We start from the raw sequence: 26,506 nt of genomic DNA, 5'->3' as shown, positions 1-26,506 counted from the left end.
TAGTCCAATCACAGAACTCGGAAGAAATGGACCAATCAGAGAAAACAGAATTTCTTCAGCAAAATTTTAATTTTAGACCAATCACAAAACTTTTTTTCAGCTTTTCCAATTTCCGTTTTTCCATTTTTTTTTCATTATCTGATGCAAAAAATGGCTAAAAAATACTCCTCAGAAATTGGAAAAATGGAAAATCAGAAATCAGAAAACCGGAAATAGGAAGATTGGAATCTCCGAAGAATCGGAAATAGGCATTTTCGACCATCCCTACTTTCTGATACCAACTGCTTGTTAGAAAGTGTAGAAAGGAAATATGCTTCTCCCTCTGTACGAGAATCTTGTGTTTAAAGGGATACTGTAGGGGGGTCGGGGGAAAATGAGCTGAACTTACCCGGGGCTTCTAATGGTCCCCCGCAGACATCCTGTGTTGGCGCAGCCACTCCCCAATGCTCTGGCCCCGCCTCCGGTTCACTTCTGGAATTTCTGACTTTAAAGTCAGAAAACCACTGTGCCTGCGTTACCGTGTCCTCGCTCCCGCTGATGTCACCAGGAGTGTACTGCGCAGACACAGACCATACTGGGCCTGCGCTGTGCGCTCTTGATGACATCAGCGGGATCGAGGACACGGCAACGCAGGCGCAGTGGTTTTCTGACTTTAAAGTCAGAAATTCCAGAAGTGAACCGGAGGCGGGGCCGGAGCATCGGTGAGTGGCTGCGCGGGCACAGGATGTCTGCGGGGGACCATTAGAAGCCCCGGGTAAGTTCAGCTCATTTTCCTCTGACCCCCCTACAGTATCCCTTTAAGGATGAAGATCACAACAGATAAGCAGAGAGCTTGTTGTATTGGAAATCTCTATCTAGTTAACAGAAGCAGTGGCTAGTAAGTAAAAACAGACTGTAATCGGTTAGCTGGCAGCTTTGTAAATTAAAAAGATGCTGTATATTGCTATTGATTGGCAGCTAGTGGTATTACTTTGTTAATTATTTCTTACCTTTACTAAGTGAAGGATATTTGGCTGAATGTTGAATTATCTTTTAATTCCTGCTGCTCATTAGTGTCAGGTGCTGTGAAGCCACTGTGTGTGTAGCCACAAAATTTGGGGATGTTGTAGGTAACTTACTATGCCAGTCTGGTGTGAAAGTAAGAACTGTGGTTGCTTCACAATTATTAAAGAAAAAGTTTTGTGAGAAAATCTCCCTCAGCAGGTGAGCTAACTGAGCACCTGAACAGAAAGTGGAAATTTTGTATATCTCTTACGGCAAAAGCCAGAAGTCGGCCAAAGTGGGAAATGGCCCTGCATCTCTCAAAATGGTCAGTTTAGTTGTAACATCACTGGCCAAAGTCCAACAATGGCCAGCCAATATGCAAAATGGCGTTCCTGCCATTTCACCATTTGCCTGGTGTCCTGTCACTTTCTTGAACATTTCAGAATTTGGAGAGGTGGGAAGGTTAGGGTTAGGCAAAGAGATGGGGGAGGTTAGTGGTAGGCCCAGAAGAGGGGAGGTTTGTGTTATGCACAGGAGAGGGTAGGTTAATTTTAAGCAGAATAGAGGGGAGGTTACTGTTAGGCAGAGGGGAAGGTTGGTTTTTGGCATAGGCCTGCAGGTCGCACATTTGGAAGAAAACACTTTTTGTCACCTCACCAGGCAAGGTACGATGCATTCTCTTACATTTTACTTTGGCCATATCTCTCAGCCTCTTCCTACGCTGGCCAGCAAATTTGGGAACTGTACTACAGTTTAAGTTCAGCGCACATCTCCTGTTGCTGTACTCAAGTTAAAGCGCACTCTAATGATAGCACAAAACATATGCATGTAATAACCAGTGCGCTTTGAATAACTACCAATTGTCAAAAATTTGGGAACTGGCCACACTTCTGGCTTTGGCCATAACATGTCTACAAAATAACTGCTCAAATGCCACTAAGGGTGGAAAGTGGTAAGGCAGTCAGCATCAGAAATATACGGTAATATTACTAAAACGATTCTTTTAAATTCTGAAAAGTGGTTCCAAACTATCATATGCAAAATTAAATTAAAGTAAGGCTTCAATATATGCAGGCTTGCTTACTATTCCTTGTGGCCTGTGTAGTAAAAATACAGCTTTGTTTGCTCCTGTCGGTCTCCTTCTTTTATTCCTTTCATAGGGAGACCAGGATAAGATTGGTCTTCTTGCTGAAAGTCTGGGCCTTGCCCTCATATCTATGGATTTCTGTAACCAACCTTCTGTTTTTTTGGAGGTGTCATGTGGCATCATACGAGTTGAGCCCTAGTGTTATACATGTAGGTTGTGTGTGACTTTTTTTCCTTTAAAATTTGCACTAAAGTCAAAGCTACTTATGAATGATAGATAATGGATTATTATCTGAGGTTAAATAGGATTGTTTAATATGTATAATAATTGCATCTCTAAAAGATCATATACAATTTTATTTTAGGTTATCAAAAGTCCAATGACGATAATTCAGACAGTAGAGAAAATGGCTTCTAACCTTATTCCACTTTTGTCTGATGAAAAAAGTGAAATTTTCATCCATCACAAAAACCTTGGTAAGTCAGTATAAGTACAGCAACTCCTACGTCCTACCAACAAAACCAGTGTGTACAGGAGCAGGGAAACGTAGGAGGAATTCAGGACCTTAAATAAATGTCTCCTCTAATTTGGCCCTTAAGGAGTTTCTCACTATATTTATGCAAATATATGACATTTTCACAAAAAATTATGACCACATTTGCTCATACTATTTACAGACAAATAGTTCTGTGGGAACTCATCCCACTAGGCTTGCTATTAGTATTCACCAACAGATTTGTGGGGCAAGTCCCTTGTACTCTTTATTACTTTGTAGCAGCCCTAGGTAACACTTAAAGGGATACTGTAGGGGGGTCAGGGGAAAATGAGTTGAACTTACCCGGGGCTTCTAACGGTCCCCATCAGACATCCTGTGTTGGCGCAGCCACTCACCGATGCTCCGGCCCCGCCTCCGGTTCACTTCTGGAATTTCAGACTTTACTTCTGGAATTTCAGTGTCCTCGATCCCGCTGATGTCATCAAGAGCGCACAACGCAGGCCCAGTATGGTCTGTGTCTGCGCAGTACACTCCTGGTGAGTGAGGACATGGCAACGCAGGCGCAGTGGTTTTCTGACTTTAAAGTCAGAAATTCCAGAAGTGAACTGGAGGCGGGGCCGGAGCATCAGTGAGTGGCTGCGCGGGCACAGGATGTCTGCGGGGGACCATTAGAAGCCCCATTAGAAAATGAGTTCAGCTCATTTTCCTCCGACCCCCTACAGTATCCCTTTAATAGAAGATCGGTTGAATACCTGAAGACACAAATGGAACATTTTTAAAAACTGACCTTTTATGGAACAATAATTAACTCCAAATACATGAACATGATATGCTATATTGGGCTCTTGGTTGTCCTTTTTGTCTTTACAAGCTTATAGTTAACACCTACTGTCTCCATATTCCATATTTAGAAATACTAAGGGGATTCTTAATGGATACTTTAGTCCTAATTTAAGTTTAAAATGACACCCTGTGTGTGTGGGGAGGTGTGCCTAGGCTTACCATACCTCCTATGGCCCGGCGTCTTCTACAGTTCTCCAGCTGTGCCTTTCTGTTCCTTATATCTTGGTCGGCGCCCTTTCACCTGGACATGCTGCACATGTGCACTATGTCCTATTGAGTTTCCTGTGAAGGCACTCGCCAGTGGAGCACGCACACACCGGGTACATCCTCACGCTGGCGTGCGCATGATCCACCGGCGAGCACCTTCACAGGAAGCCCAATAGGACATACTGCGCATGCACAATGCAGTATGTCCAGGTCAAAGGGCGCCGGCTGCGCTGACCAGGTAATGAGGAACAGGAGGCACAGTGGGTGACCCGTAAAAGACGCCGGGCCACGGGAGTTGCAGTAAGCCTATGTGCACCTCCCCACACATACACAGGGCGTCATTTTTAAATTTAAATTAGGCCTAAGCTGTCCTTTATTGCCAGCCAAATGATAAATTCACTTTTGACAGGCTTCATGGTTTAGTTGTCAGGACTTCCTCTACAGCTTCTCCATATAGTTAAAGAGAGCCCGAAGTAGGCTCATAAAATGTAAAAAAATGTCGGCTACATGATCCAGTGGGCTGAGCGGATCAGGTAGCCACAAAAAACGTCGCTCCCCGCCGCTCCTGTTGGCCACACTGGCCCACTTTCACTTTCGTGACCTCTAGGTCATGATGCTGGAATGAGAGACTGTCTTATAGAGCATGCAGGGAGGCGGGGGAGTGGCAGGGAGCGCGACCGCTCTGGAAACCCTGCAGGAACACTCTGGTGGGCGTTTTAAACAGGGAATCCCTCTCCCCTATGTATACCTCTGAGATAGCAACAACTATTTTCACAAACCTCAGGAGGCCATAGCGCAGCAGTGGGGGAGTGGGGGGGGGGGCAGAGAGAGATGGTGTGGGGACACAGAGGCATGTCATGAGGCAGAGAACATGCCTCTGTCCCCCATCTGTCCCCCATGGGGAAAGCTATATGGTGCAAGCTATAGACGCTAAGGCCGAGAAGACTGGAGTACTACCAGAACTCACTAGGCAAAGACAGGTAGAAATGGGTAATATCAGGAAGTAGTGCAGTAGGCACTTGTGGAGGAGACAGTACAGATCAAGACAGGAGTAGTAGACTAGCAATAGGGAGGATGGTTGCTCAGAGCGACCGCAGCTCTGAGCTTCTGGTGACCACCACACTGAGCAAGACAAGACAGACAGGCAAGACTAGAAGGAGTGTTACCAATACTGTACGTTTGATGTCACAAGTTGTAAGTGTGATGGTCGACACCTGTTTTGCGCTACTAACTAATCAGGAACCTAATGTAGCGCTAGTTGCATGAAATGGCTATCGACCTTATTTTACAACTTGTGAAATCACCTATACAGTGAGTTTTAAAGAGGAACTGTAGTAGCCCATTGTAAAATCTTTCCTCTCCCTGATTTACATTCAAAATGTATCACTGGTGGTGACATCTTTAGTTCTGTCATGAGATCTGTACGGAATGTCTGTTACTGAGTTCTATGCACAGAGGCAGGCACGGCTTTCTTGGAAGTTGAAAAAACCGTTATTTCCCACAATGGAACGAGGTTCACACACCACGAACTGTCAGGACCATGGTCATAAGATCACACTGTGGAAGGGGTTTCACCACAATATCAGCCATACAGACCCCCCTAATGATCTATTCGAGAAAATGTAAAAATGTCTTGTGGGAAAGGGGGCATCAGTTGCTGATGTCTTTAAAGAATATATAATAAAAACGGTTAACTTTCAAATATGATTTACGCCACTATTATCTTACGTGCATTTTTATATTTTGCACAGTAGCACCAACTCTGCCTGTATAAGAGTAAATATTGTACCTCAAGAGTCTTTCTACCATACAGCCTATACAGCCTATACTATTACTGCTTCTATTGTGCTTGAAGGATAATAACTCCATATATTTCCTGTGTATGTTATCTATTGCAGCTAGTGTCCCTTCTTACACTTCACTGCAGGTTAAGACTAGAATTCTTGTATTGTCACAAGCTCTCCAGACACACTCTACAAAGAGTAATTACCCGTGACTTACATAAACCTACCTACCAGCCAGACCAATGAGCGGACTTCACCTCTCTTAGACAATGGCATTCCACTGCCTTCCTATCAACCCATCTGCAATAAGACAGTCATCATCACACCAACCTGATCTGACCATCAGTATTAGACTAAACCCATAACCCGCCACCTACAGTTCCCCAGACCAATGACTGGTTAGCATACTGGTAAAGCTGTTGCCTTTAATGTAGAATTTAAGCCTTTGAACAAGGTTTGAATCCCAGCTCAAGACAGTACATAAAACATTAAAGAGTCTATGGGCAAGGCTCCCTAATGATTCTGGTCATTCGTGGAGCACACCCTCCAAGTTGCTGCAGCCCTGAAGTGCTTTGAATCCACCAGGTGATAAGAGCGATATAAATGTTCTGTGTCTTGTCTACAGTCAGACCATTCCCAACACCAAAGGTTGATCACACTTCTTTGATGAGCCTCCCCCCCCCCTCCCCTCAGCACCCACCCTCCTCCAAGCAGTGAAGCTGTAAGAAGAATCCAGCATTTATAAGTTCAGGTAGACAGCAAAAAAAAAAGTGAGTAATAAAAACAATATTGGTAAAACTGATGAATAATACATTTTCCTTTCTAGAAATTGCTGTCAGTAAAGTTGAGGAAAAGGGTGACAGATATGTTTATAAAGTGCAAAATGCTATGAAAATGGATCAAATTGAAGTGCCTGGGACAGATCTGATGAAAATTGCACAGAATGGTAAGTATTTTTTTTAAAGATTTGTGGGATGGTGGGGCTGTAGTTTGTGGGTGCCTTCAGCGCTGCGTAATATGTTGGCGCTTTATAAATACAATAAATAAAAAAATAAATAAATAAATGTTATTTCATTCAAGTATTAATAGCCGAACACTGACCCTAGCACACTGTCAGTCACTGTGACATCAGCGTCTTCTGGCCAGGGGTAAGCTGCCCAGTTCAGGTCCATTTATGAGTGACATGTCAGCCATTGCCATGGTGACGCGTCACTGCTAAGGAGGAGGCAGGGACGAGTGGGAGTGTTCTGCACAGCATTATCTACTAGAACGGCACTTGAGGATTCAACAGGCAATTAGAGTTCTATATATGTATATTTAAAAAAATGGGAGGAATCAATGTTAAACTAATACACTTGTACCTAAAAATAGGTACAAGCAGGGCCGGGCCAAGGCAGAGGCGAGAGAGGCTCCAGCCTCAGGGCGCAGTGTAGGAGGGGGCGCACAACTCACTCAGTGATCATTCACCTATTGTGTTTGAAGTAGAGAGAAATAAGAAAAGGGGATACATGGCAGTGGCTGCAAGCCAGATAACTAGAGATTAAGGTGTTGGGGGCCTTGGACTGCCTCTAAGTCTAACAGCAATCAATATGTGACGGCTGGGTGGGAGGGATGGAGGAGGGGCACACTTTGGTGTCTCAGCCTTGGGTGCTGGAGCACCTTGTCCCGGCTCTGTGTACAAGAGTTTTATAAAGTGAGTTTCATCCCAATTTCAAGAGGATTTTTACTGAAAAATAGTAGTAGGGGAAAAAATAAATCAGTACATTGCAAAGTGAGATTGTTCAAAAGAGATTGATATTCACCATATAATTCGTTAATGTTGTTGGATCCACAATGAGCCTGCACATTATCTTTACTACTGGCAGACAAGAAAAAACTAGACAGCACCAATTGCCATTATCTATAACCACACCCACTAACAATACGTTTTTTTAAATTGATAAATATGCACAGAGGAAGATACTGGTTGCTTGGCAGTTGGAAACAGCTGTTATTTCCCACAATGCAACAAGGTTCACAGAAAGGAAAAAGAAACATGACATGACATCCCACTGTGGGAGGGGTTTCACCACAATATCAGCCAGTGGCGGACACAGCCAGCTGTGGGCCCCTGTGCAAAATTGCAATTGCGGGTCCCTACGACCTGCATCGCGCGAAGCGCGCCGCGGTAAAAAATGGGTGTGGCTACAGAAATAGGTCTGGAAAGAACCTGCGGCATGTAGCGCCGCGTCAAAAAATGGGCGTTGCAGTGACCGGATGAGGGCGGAACTAACTGTAATTTAAAGTGAACCTGGGGTGAGGGTTTATTTCCTTTTAAACAATACTAGTTGCCTGGCGGCCCTGCTGATCTATTTGGCTGCAGTAATAAACTGAATTACACCAGCAACAAGCATGCAGCTAATCTTCTCAGTTCTGACAATATTGTCAGAAACCCCTGACCTGCTGCATGCTTGTTCAGGGTCTATGGTTGAAAGAATAAGAGGCAGAGGACCAGCACGGCAGCCAGGCAACTGGTATTGCTTAAAAGGAGAGAAATATGGCAGCCTCAAGATTATTCTCACCTCAGGTTCCCTTGAAAAGTGCAACGCAAAGACAGTGGGCCCAAGTTTTTGTGACCCTTTCCCCAGAAAATTCACATAATTGTGCAGGTTTTCTCAAGAAAATACACATCATGTCGGCAGATATGCCCAGAAAATACGAGCAATCATGTTAGCAGATATGCCCAGAAAATACGTGCAATCATGTCGGCAGATATGCACAGAAAATACGTGCAATCATGTCGGCAGATATGCCCAGAAAATACGTGCAATCATGTCGGCAGATATGCCCAGAAAATACGTGCAATCAAGTCAGCAGATATGCCCAGAAAATACGTGCAATCATGTCGGCAGATATGCCCAGAAAATATGTGCAATCAAGTCGGCAGATATGCCCAGAAAATACGTGCAATCATGTCGGCAGATTTGCCCAGAAAATACGTTCATTCATGTCGGCAGATTTGCGCAGAAAATACATGCAATCATGTGGCAGACCTGCCCAGAACATACACCTGCTAATATAAATAAAAAAACAAAAACATTTACTCACCTGCAGCAGCAGACCTCCTGTCCCAGCCTCCATCCGGCGCGCAGCTCCCATGGGAGGTTGGGTGGATAGGTAGCCTGGTGGGTGGGTGGGTAGGTAGGTAGGCAGCCTGGTGGGTGGGTAGGTAGGTAGCCCTTAGCCGGGTGGGTAGGTAGCCTGGTGGGTGGGTAGGTACCCGGGTGGGTGGCTGGTTAGCTGGGTGGGTAGGTAGCCTGGTGGGTGGGTAGCCGGGTGGGTAGGTAGCCTGGTGGGTGGGTGGGTAGGTAGGTAGCCTGGTGGGTGGGTAGGTAGCCTGGTGGGTAGGTAGGTAGGTAGCCTGGTGGGTGGCTGGGTAGCTGGGTGGGTAGCTAGCCTGGTGGGTGGGTAGGTAGCCGGGTGGGTAGGTAGCCTGGTGGGTGGGTAGCCTGGTGGGTGGGTGGGTAGCCAGGTGGGTAGGTAGCCTGGTGGGTGGGTTGGTAACTAGCCCGGTAGGTAGGTAGGTAGGTAGGTAGCCTGGTGGGTGGGTGGGTAGGTAGGCAGCCTGCTGGGTGGGTAGCCGGGTGGGTAGGTAGCCTGGTGGGTGGGTTGGTAACTAGCCCGGTAGGTAGCCGGGTGGGTGGTTAGGTAGGTAGCCGGGTGGGTGGTTAGGTAGCCGGGTGGGTGGGTAGGTAGCCGAGTGGGTAGGTAGGTAGGAAGCCTGGTGGGTGGGTAGGTAAGTGGTTAGGTAGCCGGGTGGGTAGGTAGGTAGGTAGCCGGGTGGGTGGGTAGCTATCCGGGTGGGGGGCTCGACTCCTATCCTCCCCCCCTTCCTCACCTCGGGGGGCCCCCCTCCCGGTATGCGCGGCGGGAGAGCGCCAAATACAGGAAGTCTCCGGGGCTCCAGGCAGGCGCTAGAGGCTCAGCCGCTTGGTCTCCAATATGTCTCCAATTCTGTATACTGCTCGCTACTTCCTCGTTTAGTAGAGAGCCGTATATAGAGTTGGAGACATCGGAGACCAAGCGGCCGCTGAGCCTCTAGTGCCTGCCTGGAGCCCCGGCGGAGACATCCTGTATTTGCTGCTCTCCCGCCGCGCATACCGGGAGGGGGCCCCCCCGAGGTGAGGGAGGGAGGGAGGATAGGAGTCGGGGGCCCCCCAGGGAAAAAAATAAAAAAAAAATATATAAAAAAAATAATTAATGGGCCCCTGAAGCAACGGAACTTCAGGGGCCCTTGTGCAGCGGCACGGCCTGCACGGCCGTATGTCCGCCACTGATATCAGCCACACAGACAGCTCACACTTTTGATAAAAGGTGAAGATTTCTCATGGGAAAAGGGTATCAGATACTGATTGGGATGAAGTTCAAACCTTGGTTAAAGTTCCTCTTCAAGCCTAGCATGCAGTATTTGTTTTATTATTTGGAAGTACACATGATCTATATAAATGAAAACCTTAATACATTTATCTCATTCTAATTTTAGAACTGTATTTGGAGCTGGATTTTTAAATGTGCTGCCTAACAAATAATTGTCTTTAATTTTAATTGTTCTTTATTCTTGTATATTTGTTATTAAGATCTCTCCCTCTCTTTTTTTAGGTGACACAGATATTGTAGTGCTGAACACATGGTTTAACCAGCAATCTCTTGAAAATCTATTTGGTGGCTTCCGATATAACTTTGTACAGGGCAATAGAGCAGCATCAGATGGAGAATATGAGTGAGTTTATTTTTTTTTTATTTAAACAGTGGTGAGAGATGGTTTCTGAGGGGTCTGCTAAAACATGAATCCCATGTAACTTTTTGCAAAGCTGGTATATAATTCATAAGCCTACTTTTTAATTTTACAGGAAATACTTTTCTGGATCCTACAGAGCCGCAGGACATGTTGTGCCGGGTTGTGGTCCCTGGCCTCACAGTAGTGCAGCCGCAGCTGTAACTACCTTTACTGGCGGCCGTGGCTGTTTGCTGTGTGTAGCGTGCGCGATGATCGCGCTACCCGGAAGCCACAAGTCCCGCCTGCTCCATCGCTGTGCTTGGCCCACCTCCTCCATTGCTCCATTAGCTGAGCTTGGCTTGGGGAGAGGAAGTAGAATGAGGCTGCGGGGATCGCGGAAGGTGAGTGTGCTATACCTGCTCTCGCCGCACCTATGCTGCCTGGCTACCTATACTGGAGGTACCTACCTAGCTAACTTATACTGGGTGCAACTATACTGTCTACCTAAACTAGAGGCCCTAGCTAGCCTATACTGGAGGAAACTATACTGGCTTCCTACACTGGAGGCACCTACGTAGCTAACCTATACTGGGGCAACCATGCTGGCTACCTATACTGGGAGCAACTATACTTAGACAACCTATACAGGGGGCACCTATACCTGACTACCTACCTACCTACCTATACACTGCAAATTGAGGGGGGTTGCTGCTGCAAACCCCAGCCCCTGCCGTCCTTTGACCACCCCCCCCCCCGGTCCCCAGAGAAAAGTTTGGTCTGGATAGCGGTCCCCGGCCTAAAAAAGGTTGGGGACCCCTGGTATAGAGGTTTCCCGGGTCCTCCTCACACTTGTTGCCACTCGGCAGGACCCTCCAGAGGATCCAGACCATGCTTTAGGCCCCTAGCATGGCTGCACTTGCGCAGTAGCATGGAACCACTCGTGCATGCAGCATGGCTGTACTTTTGCTCGAACATAAAATTGTTACAGTGCGCAGAAAAGCATTTGTCAGCTTTTGATGGACCTTACCGGCTTGCAGCGTTTTTCACCCTCACAGGGGTACATGGAAGTGTGGTAATAAACTATCATGGAAGCAACCTGGGACAGATATTCAGTGTTTGTACAAACAAATCAGTTTCTAGGCTAAATTGCACCCAGGGCAAGGGTGTAAAAACTGTTCCCCCCATGGACTGGAGAACCTATACTACGCCCCCAGCACAGGAAGTAATGTATGCGTGCCCCCAGTATAGATAGCCAGGTATAGGTGCCCACAGTATAGGTAGCCAGGCATAGGTGCCCCCAGTATAGGCAGCCAGACATGGGTGCGCCAGTATAGGTAGCCAGCTATAGGTGCCCCCACTATAGATAGCCAGGCCAGGAAACGGGGCTGTGTACAAACAACGGTAAATGACAGTAAGCAGTCTTAGCGATGGTCGTCCATTCGTCGAAATGAACAGCATTTAACAACAAGTGCTGTATCCGTTGTTTATATCCACGAAATTGTCCCTTTGAATCAAGCTTAACAATGCAGGGATGCGACCATGATCATACAATCATGGCAAAACAATGCAGCAAGCAGCAACGCATATACAGTATGTGCTTATGGGACATGTGCTCTCTGTGTCATAGTCTGTTTTGATACTGATGATAAGGATGTTTGTCATTGTTAATAAGGGGCACATGTGTCTTAAAGGATACATGAGATGACATGTGACTTGATGAGATAGACGTGTTTGTACAGTGCCAAGCACACAAAAAACTATGCTGTGTTCTTTTTTTTTCTTTCCCTGCCTGAAAGTTGAAAATCAGGTATGCAAGCGGCAGTTTCTGTAAGTGTAAAGAACAGCGCTACAAAACTAGTGATGACATAAACCAAATCAGATAAAGTATAATCAAATACAGTCAAATATAATCAAATATAAAGTCCACAAGGGCCCAGTGCCCACTCTGTCAGCGATTCTTCTCTGTGTATGCGCTCTATTTGGGTTCAGCAGATCCCCATTGGCATAGTCTATTGTATATTGATAGATAGCGCTCCACTTCTACTCGGGTACATCAATAGGCAGTAAAAAGAGAAAGAAATCCCCCCTTGGGGCCACACTCACCCGACCTGTGTGACCACTGTGAGACTGGTCAGTGTGCACACTGTAGTCCTTCTATGGCCGACTGCCCGTCCAGGCTCAGATGATTCCTCTTTTGAGTAATTCCTCTTTCAGGTAGATGCTTTCCCTGCAGTCCTTTCGCCTTGCTTGTTTCTTGTTGTGTGTCAACCTCAAATACAATGAGCCTCACATAGCATAACTCCGTTATGTTTAAAAAGGTTTTATTAAAATTAGGTACTCACAAACATGTGTGTGTATCAGCGCATAGAGTGTTTAAAACGGGCTCTCCCCCGTGCCTCTCCGGATAGGCTGGCCAGGTGCTCCGCTTTACTCTGCTGAGTGGTTCCCAGATCGTCCTGTGGGCTGCTAGCTCCTCCCTGATGATTTCCCTTTCCTGTTTGATTATTATTTCGCATGTTCTCTCTGACAGTGTTTTGTATAGTGCCTCCTCTTTGTGCATCTGTAGGTCAGCTTTCATCTGATTGACCTCCCTTCCCAGTCTTTCCAGGCGTGCTGTCTTTCTTTTGATCAGAAGCTCCATTAGGCCTATGCCACATCCATCAAAATATTCACCCCATTCTTTATCGTTTTGCTCGTTTTCTTCACCGTCGTCAGGGCACATGTCCCATCTTAACTTTTGTGGTACCACGCCTTTAGATATGTACTTATTAAGCGTGGTTACATCCCACCATGTGGTCTGTTCCTTTAGGAGTGAGTACCTAATTTTAATAAAACCTTTTTAAACATAACGGAGTTATGCTATGTGAGGCTCATTGTATTTGAGGTTGACACACAACAAGAAACAAGCAAGGCGAAAGGACTGCAGGGAAAGCATCTACCTGAAAGAGGAATTACTCAAAAGAGGAATCATCTGAGCCTGGACGGGCAGTCGGCCATAGAAGGACTACAGTGTGCACACTGACCAGTCTCACAGTGGTCACACAGGTCGGGTGAGTGTGGCCCCAAGGGGGGATTTCTTTCTCTTTTTACTGCCTATTGATGTACCCGAGTAGAAGTGGAGCGCTATCTATCAATATACAATAAGCGGCAGTTTCTGTCTGGGTCAGACTATAACGTAACCCTCAATGATAAGGAATTAATTCCTGGCAGAAAATGGCTTCTAAGAGCAAGAAAGAGATGAAAAAAATTCATAGATTTTAGTTCTGGCATACCGTATATTCCGGCGTATAAGACGACTTTTTGAACCCTAAAAATCTTCTGCAATGTGGGGGGTCGTCTTATATGCCGGGTGTCAGGTGCGGGGTGTTAGTATTGTGGCAGGCAGAGCTTACCGGGTGCAGCAGCCTTGGCAGAAAGGTCCGCTCGTGTCCTCGGTCCTTCTATGTCCTCCACTGTCCCCCGCATCATTTATGTCCACGTCCCCTGTGTTTGAAAATTCGAAGCTGCAATATAATAGCATCTTGCGAGCAGCCGCTCGCATGGATAATACGGCAGCTTCCTGATTCCGGGTCACCTGACTGGTGACGTGCGCTCCACAATTCAGTGTCTTCCTCTCCCAATGCACGTCACCAGTCAGGTGACCCGGAATCAGGAAGCTGCCGTATTATCCATGCGAGCGGCTGCTCGCAAGATGCTATTATATTGCAGCTTTGAATTTTCAAACACAGGGGACGTGGACATAAAAGATGCGGGGGAAAGTGGAGGACATAGAAGGACCGAGGACACGAGCGGACCTTTCAAGGCTGCTGCACCCGGTAAGCTCTGCTCTGCCTGCCACAATACTGACACCCCGCTCTTAAAAAAAAAAATCACACCCTGATCTCTTTTCCCTCCCCTGCATGACTGCGGCACGCAGTAATATCCAAAGGTGTATACAGGGGTGGGCCAGGAGGATGGAGGAGGCATGTTGTGAAAAGGGGTAGTCTTATACGGCGAGCATATGCCAAATTCTTTATTTTAACAGGAAAAGTTGGGGGGTCGTCTTATACGCCGGGTCGCCTTATACGCCGGAATATACGGTACTTCAATTCATGTGTCATTGAGCAGAAACAATGAAACAGTGGTGACTTGTAGTGGTGACTTGCAGTGGTCTACTTTGGAAAAAGTAGATTTACAATTAAAATAAAACTGTTGGATATCTAAAAAAAAAAGTCATTTTTAGGAGAAGGAAGATAGATTGTTTATCTCTTCAGTTGATATTGACCACGTGTTTCCTTTATGTAATGTAACCATTTCGGCCTGCAGGTTGTTTTCATCTTATGGACAAGAGGAATTTTCACATTTCAGCGCTCCTCCCTTTCATTCCCCAATAACTTTATCACAACGAAATTATCTTTTCCTTGTTTTTTCTGCCATCAATTAGGCTTTCTTTGGGGGGTATACTATGCTAAGAATTATTTTATTCTAAATACATTTTAATGGAAATAATAAGAAAAAAAATAGAAAAAAATGCATTATTTCTCAGTTTTCAGCCATTATAGTTTTAAAATTAAACGTTCTACTGTGGATAAAACCACACATTTTATTTGTCCCGGTTATTGCAATTTTTAAATTATATCCCTAATACAATGCACGGTAACAATATTTTATTTGGAAATAAAGGTGCATTTTTTTCACTTTTACATCCATCACTAACCACGAGCCCAATATGTAATAATAATATACCCTCTTGACATACGTATTAAAAAAATGTATTCCCTAATGTATGTAAGTGTAATGTTACCATTTGGTCACAAGATGTCCTTGTGCATTATTTCCTATAAGCGTACAATAAGTATGCTTAATAGGAAGTAATGAATAGCTGTGTTATTTGGAAGTGACGCAGGCATCTCATTAATCCCTGCGATCATGGTGGCCTAGAGGAAAGGTGAATTAATGAGAATGAATGAGTTCCCATTTATTAATCTAATGATCGGCGGCAGGAGCGGTGCAAACAAGTGAGTGGGAGGGAGCGAGGTGGCACCATTTGAGAATTATCACTGTTTTTGAAAAAAAACAGTGATCATTCTCGGCGGACATGCACTGATTGGCTGAGAGGACTTCTGCCCCCTGCCACCAATCCCCCCTGACGCCAGGACCATCATGTTCTTGGGATTCTGCATGCACAATCCCTGCAGCTACAGCAGCAACTGCCACGGACACGAGGCTCACGTCTGGGCGGCTGAAATGGTAAATAATGGAACTTGTTATTCCTTAAATACCCTTAGGGATTTACATCTTTAGTCAATAAAAAAGGGCGCACGTGGCTAGTGGACAAAAAGGGCGCCACCATAGAATGCAATGCAAAATATCGGCTATTGGATGCCCGACAGGAAAAAAGGGCGCCCGAGAAATAGCGGTTGCAGGGATCGTGTTAACAAAAGTTTTCATTTACAGAATAAGGTTTATGACAAATATCGTTTACAAGTTCGTTTTGACTTTGTGTTATACTTATTTTTCGTTTTTAAATTTCGCTTATAGGAGCTTTTACTTATTTTCCCATTTTGTAAATTTCGCTTAAAGGACTGTAACAAGTACCGTATATACTCGCATACAAGCCGAATTTTTGACCCCCAAAAAGGGCTCTTTTCTGCCCCCTGCATCGTCACAGCAGCAGCGCCGGGTGCGCTGATGTGATACACTCTGCAACTGAACATGAGAAGAGGAATGCGGATTAGGAAGCGGCCGCTGCCTAAGCAGGTAATAGCAGCGGCGGCTGCAGGGGGAGCGCTATACTGGGACACTACCTACCTATAGTGGCATTTTACTAGCTATACTGGGCATTTTACTAGCTATACTGGGCACTATACTGGCTGTACTGGGCGCTATACTAGCTATACTGAACACTACCTACCTATAATGGGCACTATACTGGCTAAACTGGGCACTATACTAGCCATACTGGGGCACTATACTAGCCATACTGGGGTACTATACTAGCTAAACTGGGCACTATACTAGCTACAAACACTGGTCCACATGACAGCCCTGGGGCCCCTGGGCTGTCATGTGGACCAGTGTTTGTGATTTTAAATTTATTTTTTGCAGCTTCTAGGATGCGGTTGACAGGTGAGTGGTTAGGGAGGGGACCGTGTGGGAGATGTGCCTACACGGGGCGTCCCTGTAAACGACGCAATTCACGATTGCGTCCAACCGAAGCCTCCCACCTGAATGCTAATCTATGTAATTCCTGCTAGGTATGGTACAGCAGGCAAAGGGTGTATGACAGTGCACCTGATTGGCTGACTAGATAGAGGCAGGATATTGCTCTGACTGGAAGTTAGCAATTGTGTTTGTTGCAGTTGGCACTATACTAGCTAAACTGGACACTATACTAGCTAAAATGGGCACTATACTAGCTAAACTGGGCACTTTACTAGCTATACTGGACACTACCTACCTATACTGGGCACTATACTGGCTATACTGGGCACTATACTAGCTAAACTGAGCACTTTACTAGCTATACTGGGCACTATACTAGCTATACTGGACACTACCTACCTATACTGGGCACTATACTGGCTATACTGGGCACTATACTGGGCACTATACTAGCTAAACTGGGCACTTTACTAGCTATACTGGACACTACCTACCTTTACTGGGCACTATACTAGCTATACTGGGACACACTGGGGGGCTGCACCAATCCAGCATTTCCTACCCCCGGCTTATATGGGGGCCAATCATTTTTCCCTGGTTTTTCAGGGAAAAGTTGGGGGGTCGGCTTATATGCGGGTCAGCTTATATGCGAGTATATACGGTAAATTTTCGTTTACACTAATTTTGTCATTTCAAATTCGTTTTCATACGTATAATGCTTAAATATCGTTTTCAACCTTATTCTATTAGAAATACATCGCTTTTGGTATTAACTTTGTTTTTCACACTTATAATGCGTCGATTATAGTTTTATTAACTTACTAATATATCCTTTTAATATTACCCTTATTTTAAGAATTCTAATGCGTACGTGATTATAAGGCTATTTATTCTATTATATATACTGTATATTTTATATATATATATATATATATATATATATATATATATATATATATATATACACATATAATAATAATAATAATTGCAGTATTTGTATAGCGCCTTTCTCCTGTTGGACTCAAAGCGCTTGCGAGGCAGCCACTAGAGCGCACTCAGTAGGCAGTAGCAGTGTTAAGGAGACTTGCCCAAGAAACTCCTTACTGAATAGGTGCTGGCTTACTGAGTAGGAAGAGCCAAGATTTGGGTTAGGCACCACCAATGGGGTCTTAGGGTTAGGCACCACCAGCGGATCTTAGGGTTAGGCACCACCAGGGGGTGGTTAGGGTTAGGCACCACGAGGGGGGTGGTTAGGGTTAGGCACCACTAGGGGGGTGGTTAGGGTTTGGCACCACCAGGGGGGTCTAGGGGTTAGGGATAGGTACAGGAAGGGTTCTGTGTGAGAGTAAGGTTAGGTATAGTTACAGCACAATATATGTAATATATACAATTTATTAAATTATGTATATTTAAACAAAGAGGGGGTCTAGGGGTTAGGGATAGGGATAGGGAGAGATCTGCATGAGCCTACAGTTAGGTATAATTGCAGTAAAATATCTGTAAAATCTACCATTGTATTACTATGCTTAATACGAGTGTAAATATCGTTTTTTGTTAGACGCTATTTGACATTTCATTTCAGAATTCGTCTGTTATAGATGGTATTTTGCCATTTCATTTCCGTTTATTTAACCTATTCAGCACTACATTTTCGTTTACAAGCTATAAACGAAAAGTGTTGTTTTACATTACAACCTATAATTTCGGCTATATACCGCGCCATTTTTTCCAGGCGCCCTTTTTTGATACACGCTGCAGTTGTGCCTAGAATTGCCAGAAACACTACATTTCCTCCTCCAGTAGGCACCGGATTATAGCAAGAGAAAAACAAATATCTTTTTTTCTCCTTTGTTAGCTCTAACTATTTTTACAGTTTGTGTTATTATCTCCACTTTACATCTTTTCTGTGAATTTGCGCCTGGATTTCTTATATGCTATGTTTAGAGACTGTATGAAAATAAAATTACTGTCTAACAAAAGCTGAGTAATATATCTACTGAACACTAGGGGGCACAGTAATACCACAAAGCTAAGAGATTACGAACAAGTCAATTTCAGTTCTTGGTAAAATATATAAGTATAATATTGTGAGAATGTAGAATACTTTGTGAATTCTGCTTTAGTCAAGCAAAGCATGCAACATTTAGAGATATGCGAACAATATATTATTTTATCAGTTCTGTTAAAATAAACACTCTGAAATGAGGCTGCAGAACATACATTTTTGTGACTTATAACTGAGCCTGTTCTCCAGGATTGGAGAGCAGTGTTTCTCAACATTATTACAGCATCTACCTCTTCAGGGACATTATTAGACTTAATAGGGCCCCCCCTGGAAAAAAGTATAGCATGGGGCCCCCTTGGTCCCCAAACCCCAAGCGAGTCATGTGATAGGGAGCCAGCGAATGGCAGCAGAGAGTTTTCTGCTATAAAGCAGCATCTTGAAGTGCTAATTGGCTGCACTTGCAGTTGGGGAGAGGGAGGAGGAGGGCCCCCAAAGCCTCTTGGCCCCCCTGCAACAGCTGGGGACACAGGGGTGATTGTTACACTCATGTACCTCTTTATCTCTATGAAAGAAGATGTTTGCAGAGTACCCCTTTTTGTGCATGTTACCATATATTAAGCTCCCTTGACAAATATATAATTGTTATAAAAAAAATTCACATGCTCCTTAATGCCTTTAGTTACCGTGGCTTGCAAAAGTATTTGGCCCCCTTGAAGTTTTCCACACTTTGTCACATTACTGCCACAAACATGAATCAATTTTATGGGAATTCCACGTGAAAGACCAATACAAAGTAGTGTACACATGAGAAGTGGAACGAAAATCATACATGATTCTAAACATTTTTTTACAAATAAATAACTGCAAAGTAGGGTGTGCGTAATTATTCAGCCTCCTTTGATCTGAGTGCAGTCAGTTGCCCATAGACATTGCCTGATGAGTGCTAATGACTAAATAGAGTACACCTGTGTGTAATCTAATGTCAGTACAAATACAGCTGCTCTGTGACGGCCTCAGAGGTTGTCTAAGAGAATATTGGGAGCAACAACACCATGAAGTCCAAAGAACACACCAGACAGGTCAGGGATTAAAGTTATTGAGAAATTTAAAGCAGGCTTGGGCCCATATGCAATTCACTTTTTCTCCTGAGTTTTCTCCTAGGTGATATTTTTACAACTTGCCATAAAATGCCTTTTAAGTCACCAGCAAGAAAGAAAATACTCAAAATAAATGTGATAGAACTTTTTCAACAACTTTTGGGTATATTTTCAATTGTAGAATGCTGAAAATGTTGTTTACAGAGAAGATGAATAATATCTCCTAGGAGATAACTCAGGTGAAAAAATTAATTGCATATGGCCCTTAGACTACAAAAAGATTTCCGTAGCCTTGAACATCCCACGGAGCACTGTTCACACGATCATTCAGAAATGGAAGGAATATGGCACAACTGTAAACCTACCAAGACAAGGCCATCCACCTAAACTCACAGGCCGAACAAGGAGAGCGCTGATCAGAAATGCAGTCAAGAGGCTCATGGTGACTCTGGACAAGCTGCAGAGATCTACAGCTCAGGTGGGGGAAATCTGTCCATAGGACAACTATTAGTCAGGCACTGCACAAAGTTGGCCTTTATGGAAGAGTGGCAAGAAGAAAGCCATTGTTAACAGAAAAGCATAAGAAGTCCCGTTTGCAGTTTGCCACAAGCCATTTGGGGGACACAGCAAACATGTGGAAGAAGGTGCTCTGGTCAGATGAGACCAACATGGAACTTTTTGGCCAAAATGCATAATGCTATGTGTGCCGGAAAACTAACACTGCACATCACTCTGAACACACCATCCCCACTGTCAAATATGGTGGTGGCAGAATCATGCTCTGGGGGTGCTTCTCTTCAGCAGGGACAGGGAAGCTGGTCAGAGTTGATGCGAAGATGGATGGAGCCAAATATAGGGCAATCTTGCAAGAAAACCTCTTGGAGTCTGCAAAAGACTTGAGACTGGGGCGGAGGTTCACCTTCCAGCTGGACAACGACCCTAAACATAAAGCCAGGGCAACAATGGAATGGTTTAAAGCAAACCATATCCATGTGTTAGAATGGCCCAGTCAAAGTCCAGATCTAAATCCAATGGAGAATCTGTGGCAAGATCTGAAAACTGCTGTTCACAAACGCTGTCCATCTGACCTGTTTTGCAAAGAAGAATGGGCATGGATTTCTTTCTTTAGATGTGTAAAACTGCTAGAGACATACCCTAAAAGACTGGCAGCTGTAATTGCAGCAAAGGCTGGTTCTACAAAGTATTGACTCAGGGGGCTGAATAATTACGCACACCCCACTTTGCAGTTATTTATTTGTAAAAAATGTTGGGAATCATGTATGATTTCTGTTCCACTTCTCACGTGTACACCACTTTGTATCGGTCTTTCATGTGGAATTCCAATAAAATTGATACATGTTTGTGGCAGTAATGTGGCAAAATGTGGAAAACCTCAAGGGGGACGAATACTTTTGCAAGCCACTGTAACTAATGTTTATTCAGTCTTAATTATACACAATTACTTCCGAGTCAAGTCGATAGTATTTGGCCAATCAGAGAATGCAAAAAAAAAAAAAAAAAAACCTGACAAAAAAAGACTTCTCGGAAAATCAGAAGTCTCTGGAATTGGTAATCAGCATTGACGGAAATTGGAATTTCCTCAGAATCGTAAATCGCCATTTCTAAGCATCCCTAAGTTCAAGTCCCGTCTAAGACCAACCCAAGTACTCACACCGCATACCACATGTTGACAACCTAGGGGATATCGCATTCTGCAAACCAGGGCCAGGCCGAGGCAGAGGCGAGAGAGGCTCCAGCCTCAGGGCGCAGTCAGCCATCATTCCCCTATTGTTTTTGAAGCAGAGAAAAATAAGAAAAGAGGATACATGGCAGTGACTGCAAGCTCAGATAACTAGAGTTTAAGGTGTTGGGGGCCCTGAGGTTCCTCTTAGTCTAATAACAATCAGTATGTGACTACTGGGGTGGGAGGGATGGAGGGGCGCATTTTGGTGTCTCAGCCTTGGGTGCTGGAAGACCTTGTCCCGGCTGTTGCAAACCTAGCTTTTGGCCTCTTTCACAGTGGGACGTTGCATTTGATGTGCCGTTAAAGTTTGATGCAATGTACCCCTAATGCAGCGCATGTAGGTTATGAAATTGGACGTTATTTTGCACTGCGTTATGTGTCTCTTGGTGCGCCGTTTTTGTTGCATACTGATGGAACGAAAACGGCGCATGCGCTACATTAAAAAAAAAACATTACTGAGGATGTGCAACACACAACGCAGCAAATGTATTGCAAATTGCACAGCATGCAGCACTCTCTAAATATTGCTACACGTTACGCACAACGTAATGTTGCACAGACTTTGTATTGCTGTGCGTTAGTCTGTGCTATAAATGTTTATAACGTGCGACTTTAACGTCTCACTGTGAAAGAGGCCTTAAAGAAAACCTGAACTGAAAATTAAAAGTCAAAATAAGCATACACAAGTCATACTTACCTTCCATGTAGTCTACTCCTCAGTGTCTTTCTCCTGTCCCGCGTCCTGTTTGTTCACTGTGATCAGGGGAATTTCCCGTCCTCCATTTTGAAAATGGCCATTACCCATAACAGCTTTCTGGTCAGCACACAGTTAAACTGTAACATCGCCCACTTGAGCCATAGGGAAACATGGACATTACCTGGTACATCAGTTTTCCTCTCAGCTATAACTGACAGCAACTGATATTTTACTGACAGCAACTGATATATTTCAGATCTGACAAAGTACTGTCAGAACTGGAAGGGATTATTGCCAGAAGAAAATGGTGAGCTTCTGAGAGGAACTGATGGCAAGGTAGCTATGTAATGTTCATTTGAAGTTACCTCATGTGTTTTAAGGAGTTGTTAAAAGAGGATACCAGGTGGTAAGAATTTGCAACCCTCGTTATATCAGACAATAGATATAGTTACCGATGGTTTAGTGATCATTATAATAAAACATAATTTAGCTAGGCTAAAATTAGTACACAATGAAAATAGTAATTTGTTTATATGGTGGAGTGCCACATTGTGACCCCCTGTATTCAAAATCAGTACAATTACAAAGCACCCAGGGCTCAGGGTTCAAGTGAAATGACAGTCCTAAACGCTGTCAGCCCTCTTTCACCACAATGACACCTTAAAGAGAATCTGTATTGTTAAAATCGCACAAAAGTAAACATACCAGTGCGTTAGGGGACATCTCCTATTACCCTCTGTCACAATTTCGCCGCTCCCCGCCGCATTAAAAGTGGTTAAAAACAGTTTTTAAAAGTTTGTTTAGAAACAAACAAAATGGCCACCAAAACAGGAAGTAGGTTGATGTACAGTATGTCCACACATAGAAAATACAGCCATACACAAGCAGGCTGTATACAGCCTTCCTTTTGAATCTCAAGAGATCATTTGTGTGTTTCTTTCCCCCTGTTCTCATGCACTGAAGTTTCAGGCTGCTTGTTTCTTCCTGCAAACAGCTTTGCCCTTGTCTGTAATTGTTCAGTATGTGAAAGCCCAGCCAGCTCAGAGGACGATTTATCCAGCTTGTAAAAGATAAGAGAGAAGAGAGAAGCTGCTCTAATCCTAAATAACACACAGGCAGTGTGCATAGAGGGGCCTGGAAGGAGGAGTTCATAGCAGAACCACAACACTGAAGAACTTGGCAGCCTTCCAGACACAGGCCGACAAGTCTGACAGGGGAAAGATACATTGATTTATTACAGAGACAGTGATAGTATAAAGTGCTGCAGTAAGCCAGAACACATTAGAATAGCTTTTTGAACTTGTAGGATGATAAAAAACAGGATGCAATTTTTGTTACGGAGTCTCTTTAAAACAAATGAGAAGCAAAACAGCATATCAAAGTGCATGTGGTAAAAACACACCACATGCACTGGTGCTCCAAAGTGCACATAAAACAATGGGAGGTGTGTTTAAATCCATCATCAGGGTATACGGGCAACCTCCTCTCCCCCCCCTACCCTCATCCCTATCCCCATGCTCACCAGAGATATTCTTTAACACAGCGCGTTTCCAGTGCTGTTGCTCCCTTTATATCAATCCAGAAAACTCAAACAGAAACAAACATACTTGTGTAAAATCAGAGTTTCCAACCAAAACTCAAACAGAAACAAACAATGTGTAAAAATCAGAGTTTATCAAAGACACGAAAACAAGTGCATGTGCATAAAACTTCTTGCGAGTCAGCATAAAACAGTATATCACAGTCCCCCTTGTAGATGATTCCCAGCCATGGCTTGCATCCACTTACTTCCTCATTCACATCCAGCGTGTCTCCCCAAGCTCCGCCCTACCGATTTCATCAGCAAAACTGACTCCTCAGGGGCGCATTATTGTGTTACAGAATATTTTGGAGTGGCAGCCAACAGGAGGATTATGCACTGGTGTCCTAGGCTAGTCCAGGCCTAGTAAAAGGGTTTGTCACTGCACACAACACTTATTGGCACATTTTTTTTATTTTGTGAACACCTGAGACTGGTAAAACATTTTATATATTTTATAATTTTATATAGTTGAATTTCTGTTATGCATAATCACATTTAAAGAGGAACTCCAGTGAAAATAATGTAGTAAAAAAAAGTGCTTCATTTTTTACCATAATTATGTATAAATGATTTAGTCAGTGTTTGCTCATTGTAAAATCTTTCCTCTCCCAGATTTACATTCTGACATTCATTACATGGTGACATTTTTACTGTGGGCAGGTTATGTAGCTGCTCCTAGCTGTTTTGGCTGTTAGAGACAGCTGTAAACAGCTAATTCCTGTCTGTGAGCCTTGTTACATTGTGGCAGTTTGCCCAGAGTATCGCGGTACTCAGAGCTTCTTGTGGGAGGGGTTTCAGCACAAAATCAGTCATACAGCGCCCCCTCTGTTTGTGAAAATCATTATATTTCTCATGTAAAAGGGGGTATCAGCTACTGATTGGGATAAAGTTCAATTCTAGGTTGGAGTTTCTCTTTAAAGCCCTCTGACAAGGAGAATAGACTTGCCTGGATTTGTTGCAAAGCTTCCAGCTACCGATTTACTCTCTGTATAGTGATGGTCATGTCTAGGTGAACTCCTGGAGAAGCATGTGATTTGTTTGATCAACTGGAAGATCTGATTTGCTGTGATCACATCATGACTAACAAATAAGAGACTTACATATCTATCATCTGACCAAACTGATCACATGCTTCTCCATGAGTTCTGCTCCACATAAACATATCTACTCTCTGGATGGTGAAAAAATGTAGTCAGTAACAAAGCAAAGGTTTTGAAACAGAGCTGTAATGTGACAGTTTTTCAAGCAACTAGAAAACAAGGCTGGCCACACATGTGATCTCATATTATTGTATTGGTAGAAATCTACCAATGATTTTCTCAGCGCATAAGAAAACATTGATTTCTCTGTAGCGTAAACCATTTTAATGATCTGTCAAGTTTTTTGTAGCAGTTGGGATTAGAGCCGGATTAAGAGCTGGTCCACACTAGGTCCGGAAACGTATCCGTGGCCCGGATACTAATGTTTAAAATAGCAGCCAGCCTCACCTAAGTAAAAAACGGATCCGTCTGCGTTTGCGGGGACCCGTTTTCAAAACCTGAACGGAAGGTCCGGACCTGCTGCATTTTCACGCAACGGATCAGGACCACGGATACACGCAGGGGCAGGGGAGGACTGGGACCTTTTGGCCTGGGGGGAAACACAACCTAAAGGCCCTTTCACGGCAGTCCCAGCCCAAAGCCATACATTTGTGAGCAAACTTAAAGTGGATCCGAGATGAACTTTTACTCATTGCATAATTGTGTTCCTTTCCTATTGTTTATAGGGCATTTCTCAAGCCAAATATATTTTTGTTTTTGTTTTAATACTCTAATTCCCTATAAACTAAACAATCCACGCCCACAGGTTTTCAGAGAGCCAAGGCACTATCAGACAGTAGCAAGGGCTCATGGGAGCTCAGTCCGGGCAGGAGGAGGGGGAGGTATTACTAGCAGAGATTTCAGAGGGAGAGGGGAGGAGGGAGGAAGGGGGGGATTAGGTTTTTTTGCTCAAGATGCAGATAAGCCTGCCTCGGTGTAATGTTTACAAACAACATGGCTGCTGTCATTGTATAACAAGAAGAAATAATCATATTCTTTTAAAGCTGTTTGCAGCTAGATTTGCTGTGTAAACTATCTAAACTTTACAGAAGATATATAGACAAGTTACTTGTTATAGTTAGTTTTTCATCTCGGATCCGCTTTAAGTGTAAAGCAGCACAGCATTACATGCAAATACATAGATTACCTCCCTCCCCCACCACCCCCAGCAACCCAGGCTTGGGGTAAAATAAAAGTTGCTTTTAGCAGTAATCAAAAGCCTGGGTCGGGGGGACCGCCATTCAGGTTATGCCAAAAAGCGCAATCGGAGCTGGATTTATAACTCTGTTTTCTGACAGATACTTCCAGTAGGATAATGCTCCATGCAACAAAGCTCACACCATCTCAAATTCTTGCACATTATAATGATTGTGTTCTCCTGTCGACTCCACAGTCACCTAATCTCAATTCAGTAGAGCACCTCTAAGATACAGTGAAACAAAATGTTCAGCTGAAAAATCTACAGCATCTGAGTGATGTTATCCTGTCAATAGGCCCCATAAAGCTGGCCTCCTCATCCCAGATCGTCCTCCATTTGTACTGTTTCTCCCCACGAAGGAAGACATTAAAATTATATGGGCTGAGGGGAGAGCGTGGTTAACAAAATATAAGTGAGTAAATATCAAGGGTGCCCTATCTGTTATTACCACTCCGTAGCTGAAGGAATCACTATAGTTGTATGAACACAATGGGTTGATTCACAAAGCGGTGATAACTCAGTTATCACGCCTAAAAGACTTTAGGTGTGATAACCTTTGCACCACTGAGTTATCACCGATTTGTGCTGCTCTTCGCGCGAAGCTCCCGTGCGCAAAGTTTTGCGCGCGCAAACGCGCACGCAAAGTCCTATAGGGCTCAATGGGTGCTGCGCGCGAAGCACGGTACACTGCGCACGCAGCGTGGTGCGCTACGCGCGCAAAACTTTGCGCGTGGGAGATCGCGCGAGTTTCTTCTTATCACGCCTAAACTGAGTTTAGGCGTGATAAAGGGCTTTTCACAGGC

At 44.2% G+C, this 26,506-nt stretch overlaps 1 protein-coding gene across 1 annotated transcript in view; it reads left to right on the top strand.

Annotated features, from left to right (window-relative positions):
- Positions 1-26,506, top strand: part of ADGRD2 (adhesion G protein-coupled receptor D2) — a 463,372-nt gene that overhangs the window by 40,774 nt on the left and 396,092 nt on the right. The window contains exons 6-8 of the mRNA XM_068247950.1: positions 2,436-2,547; positions 6,228-6,347; positions 10,040-10,160. Of these exons, the coding sequence (XP_068104051.1) occupies positions 2,436-2,547; positions 6,228-6,347; positions 10,040-10,160 (353 nt within the window). The remainder of the gene's footprint in view (positions 1-2,435; positions 2,548-6,227; positions 6,348-10,039; positions 10,161-26,506) is intronic.

Source organism: Hyperolius riggenbachi, chromosome 8 (assembly GCF_040937935.1).
Source record: "Hyperolius riggenbachi isolate aHypRig1 chromosome 8, aHypRig1.pri, whole genome shotgun sequence".
NCBI classification, from domain to species: domain Eukaryota; kingdom Metazoa; phylum Chordata; class Amphibia; order Anura; family Hyperoliidae; genus Hyperolius; species Hyperolius riggenbachi.
This window is presented reverse-complemented; position numbering and strand designations above follow the sequence as displayed.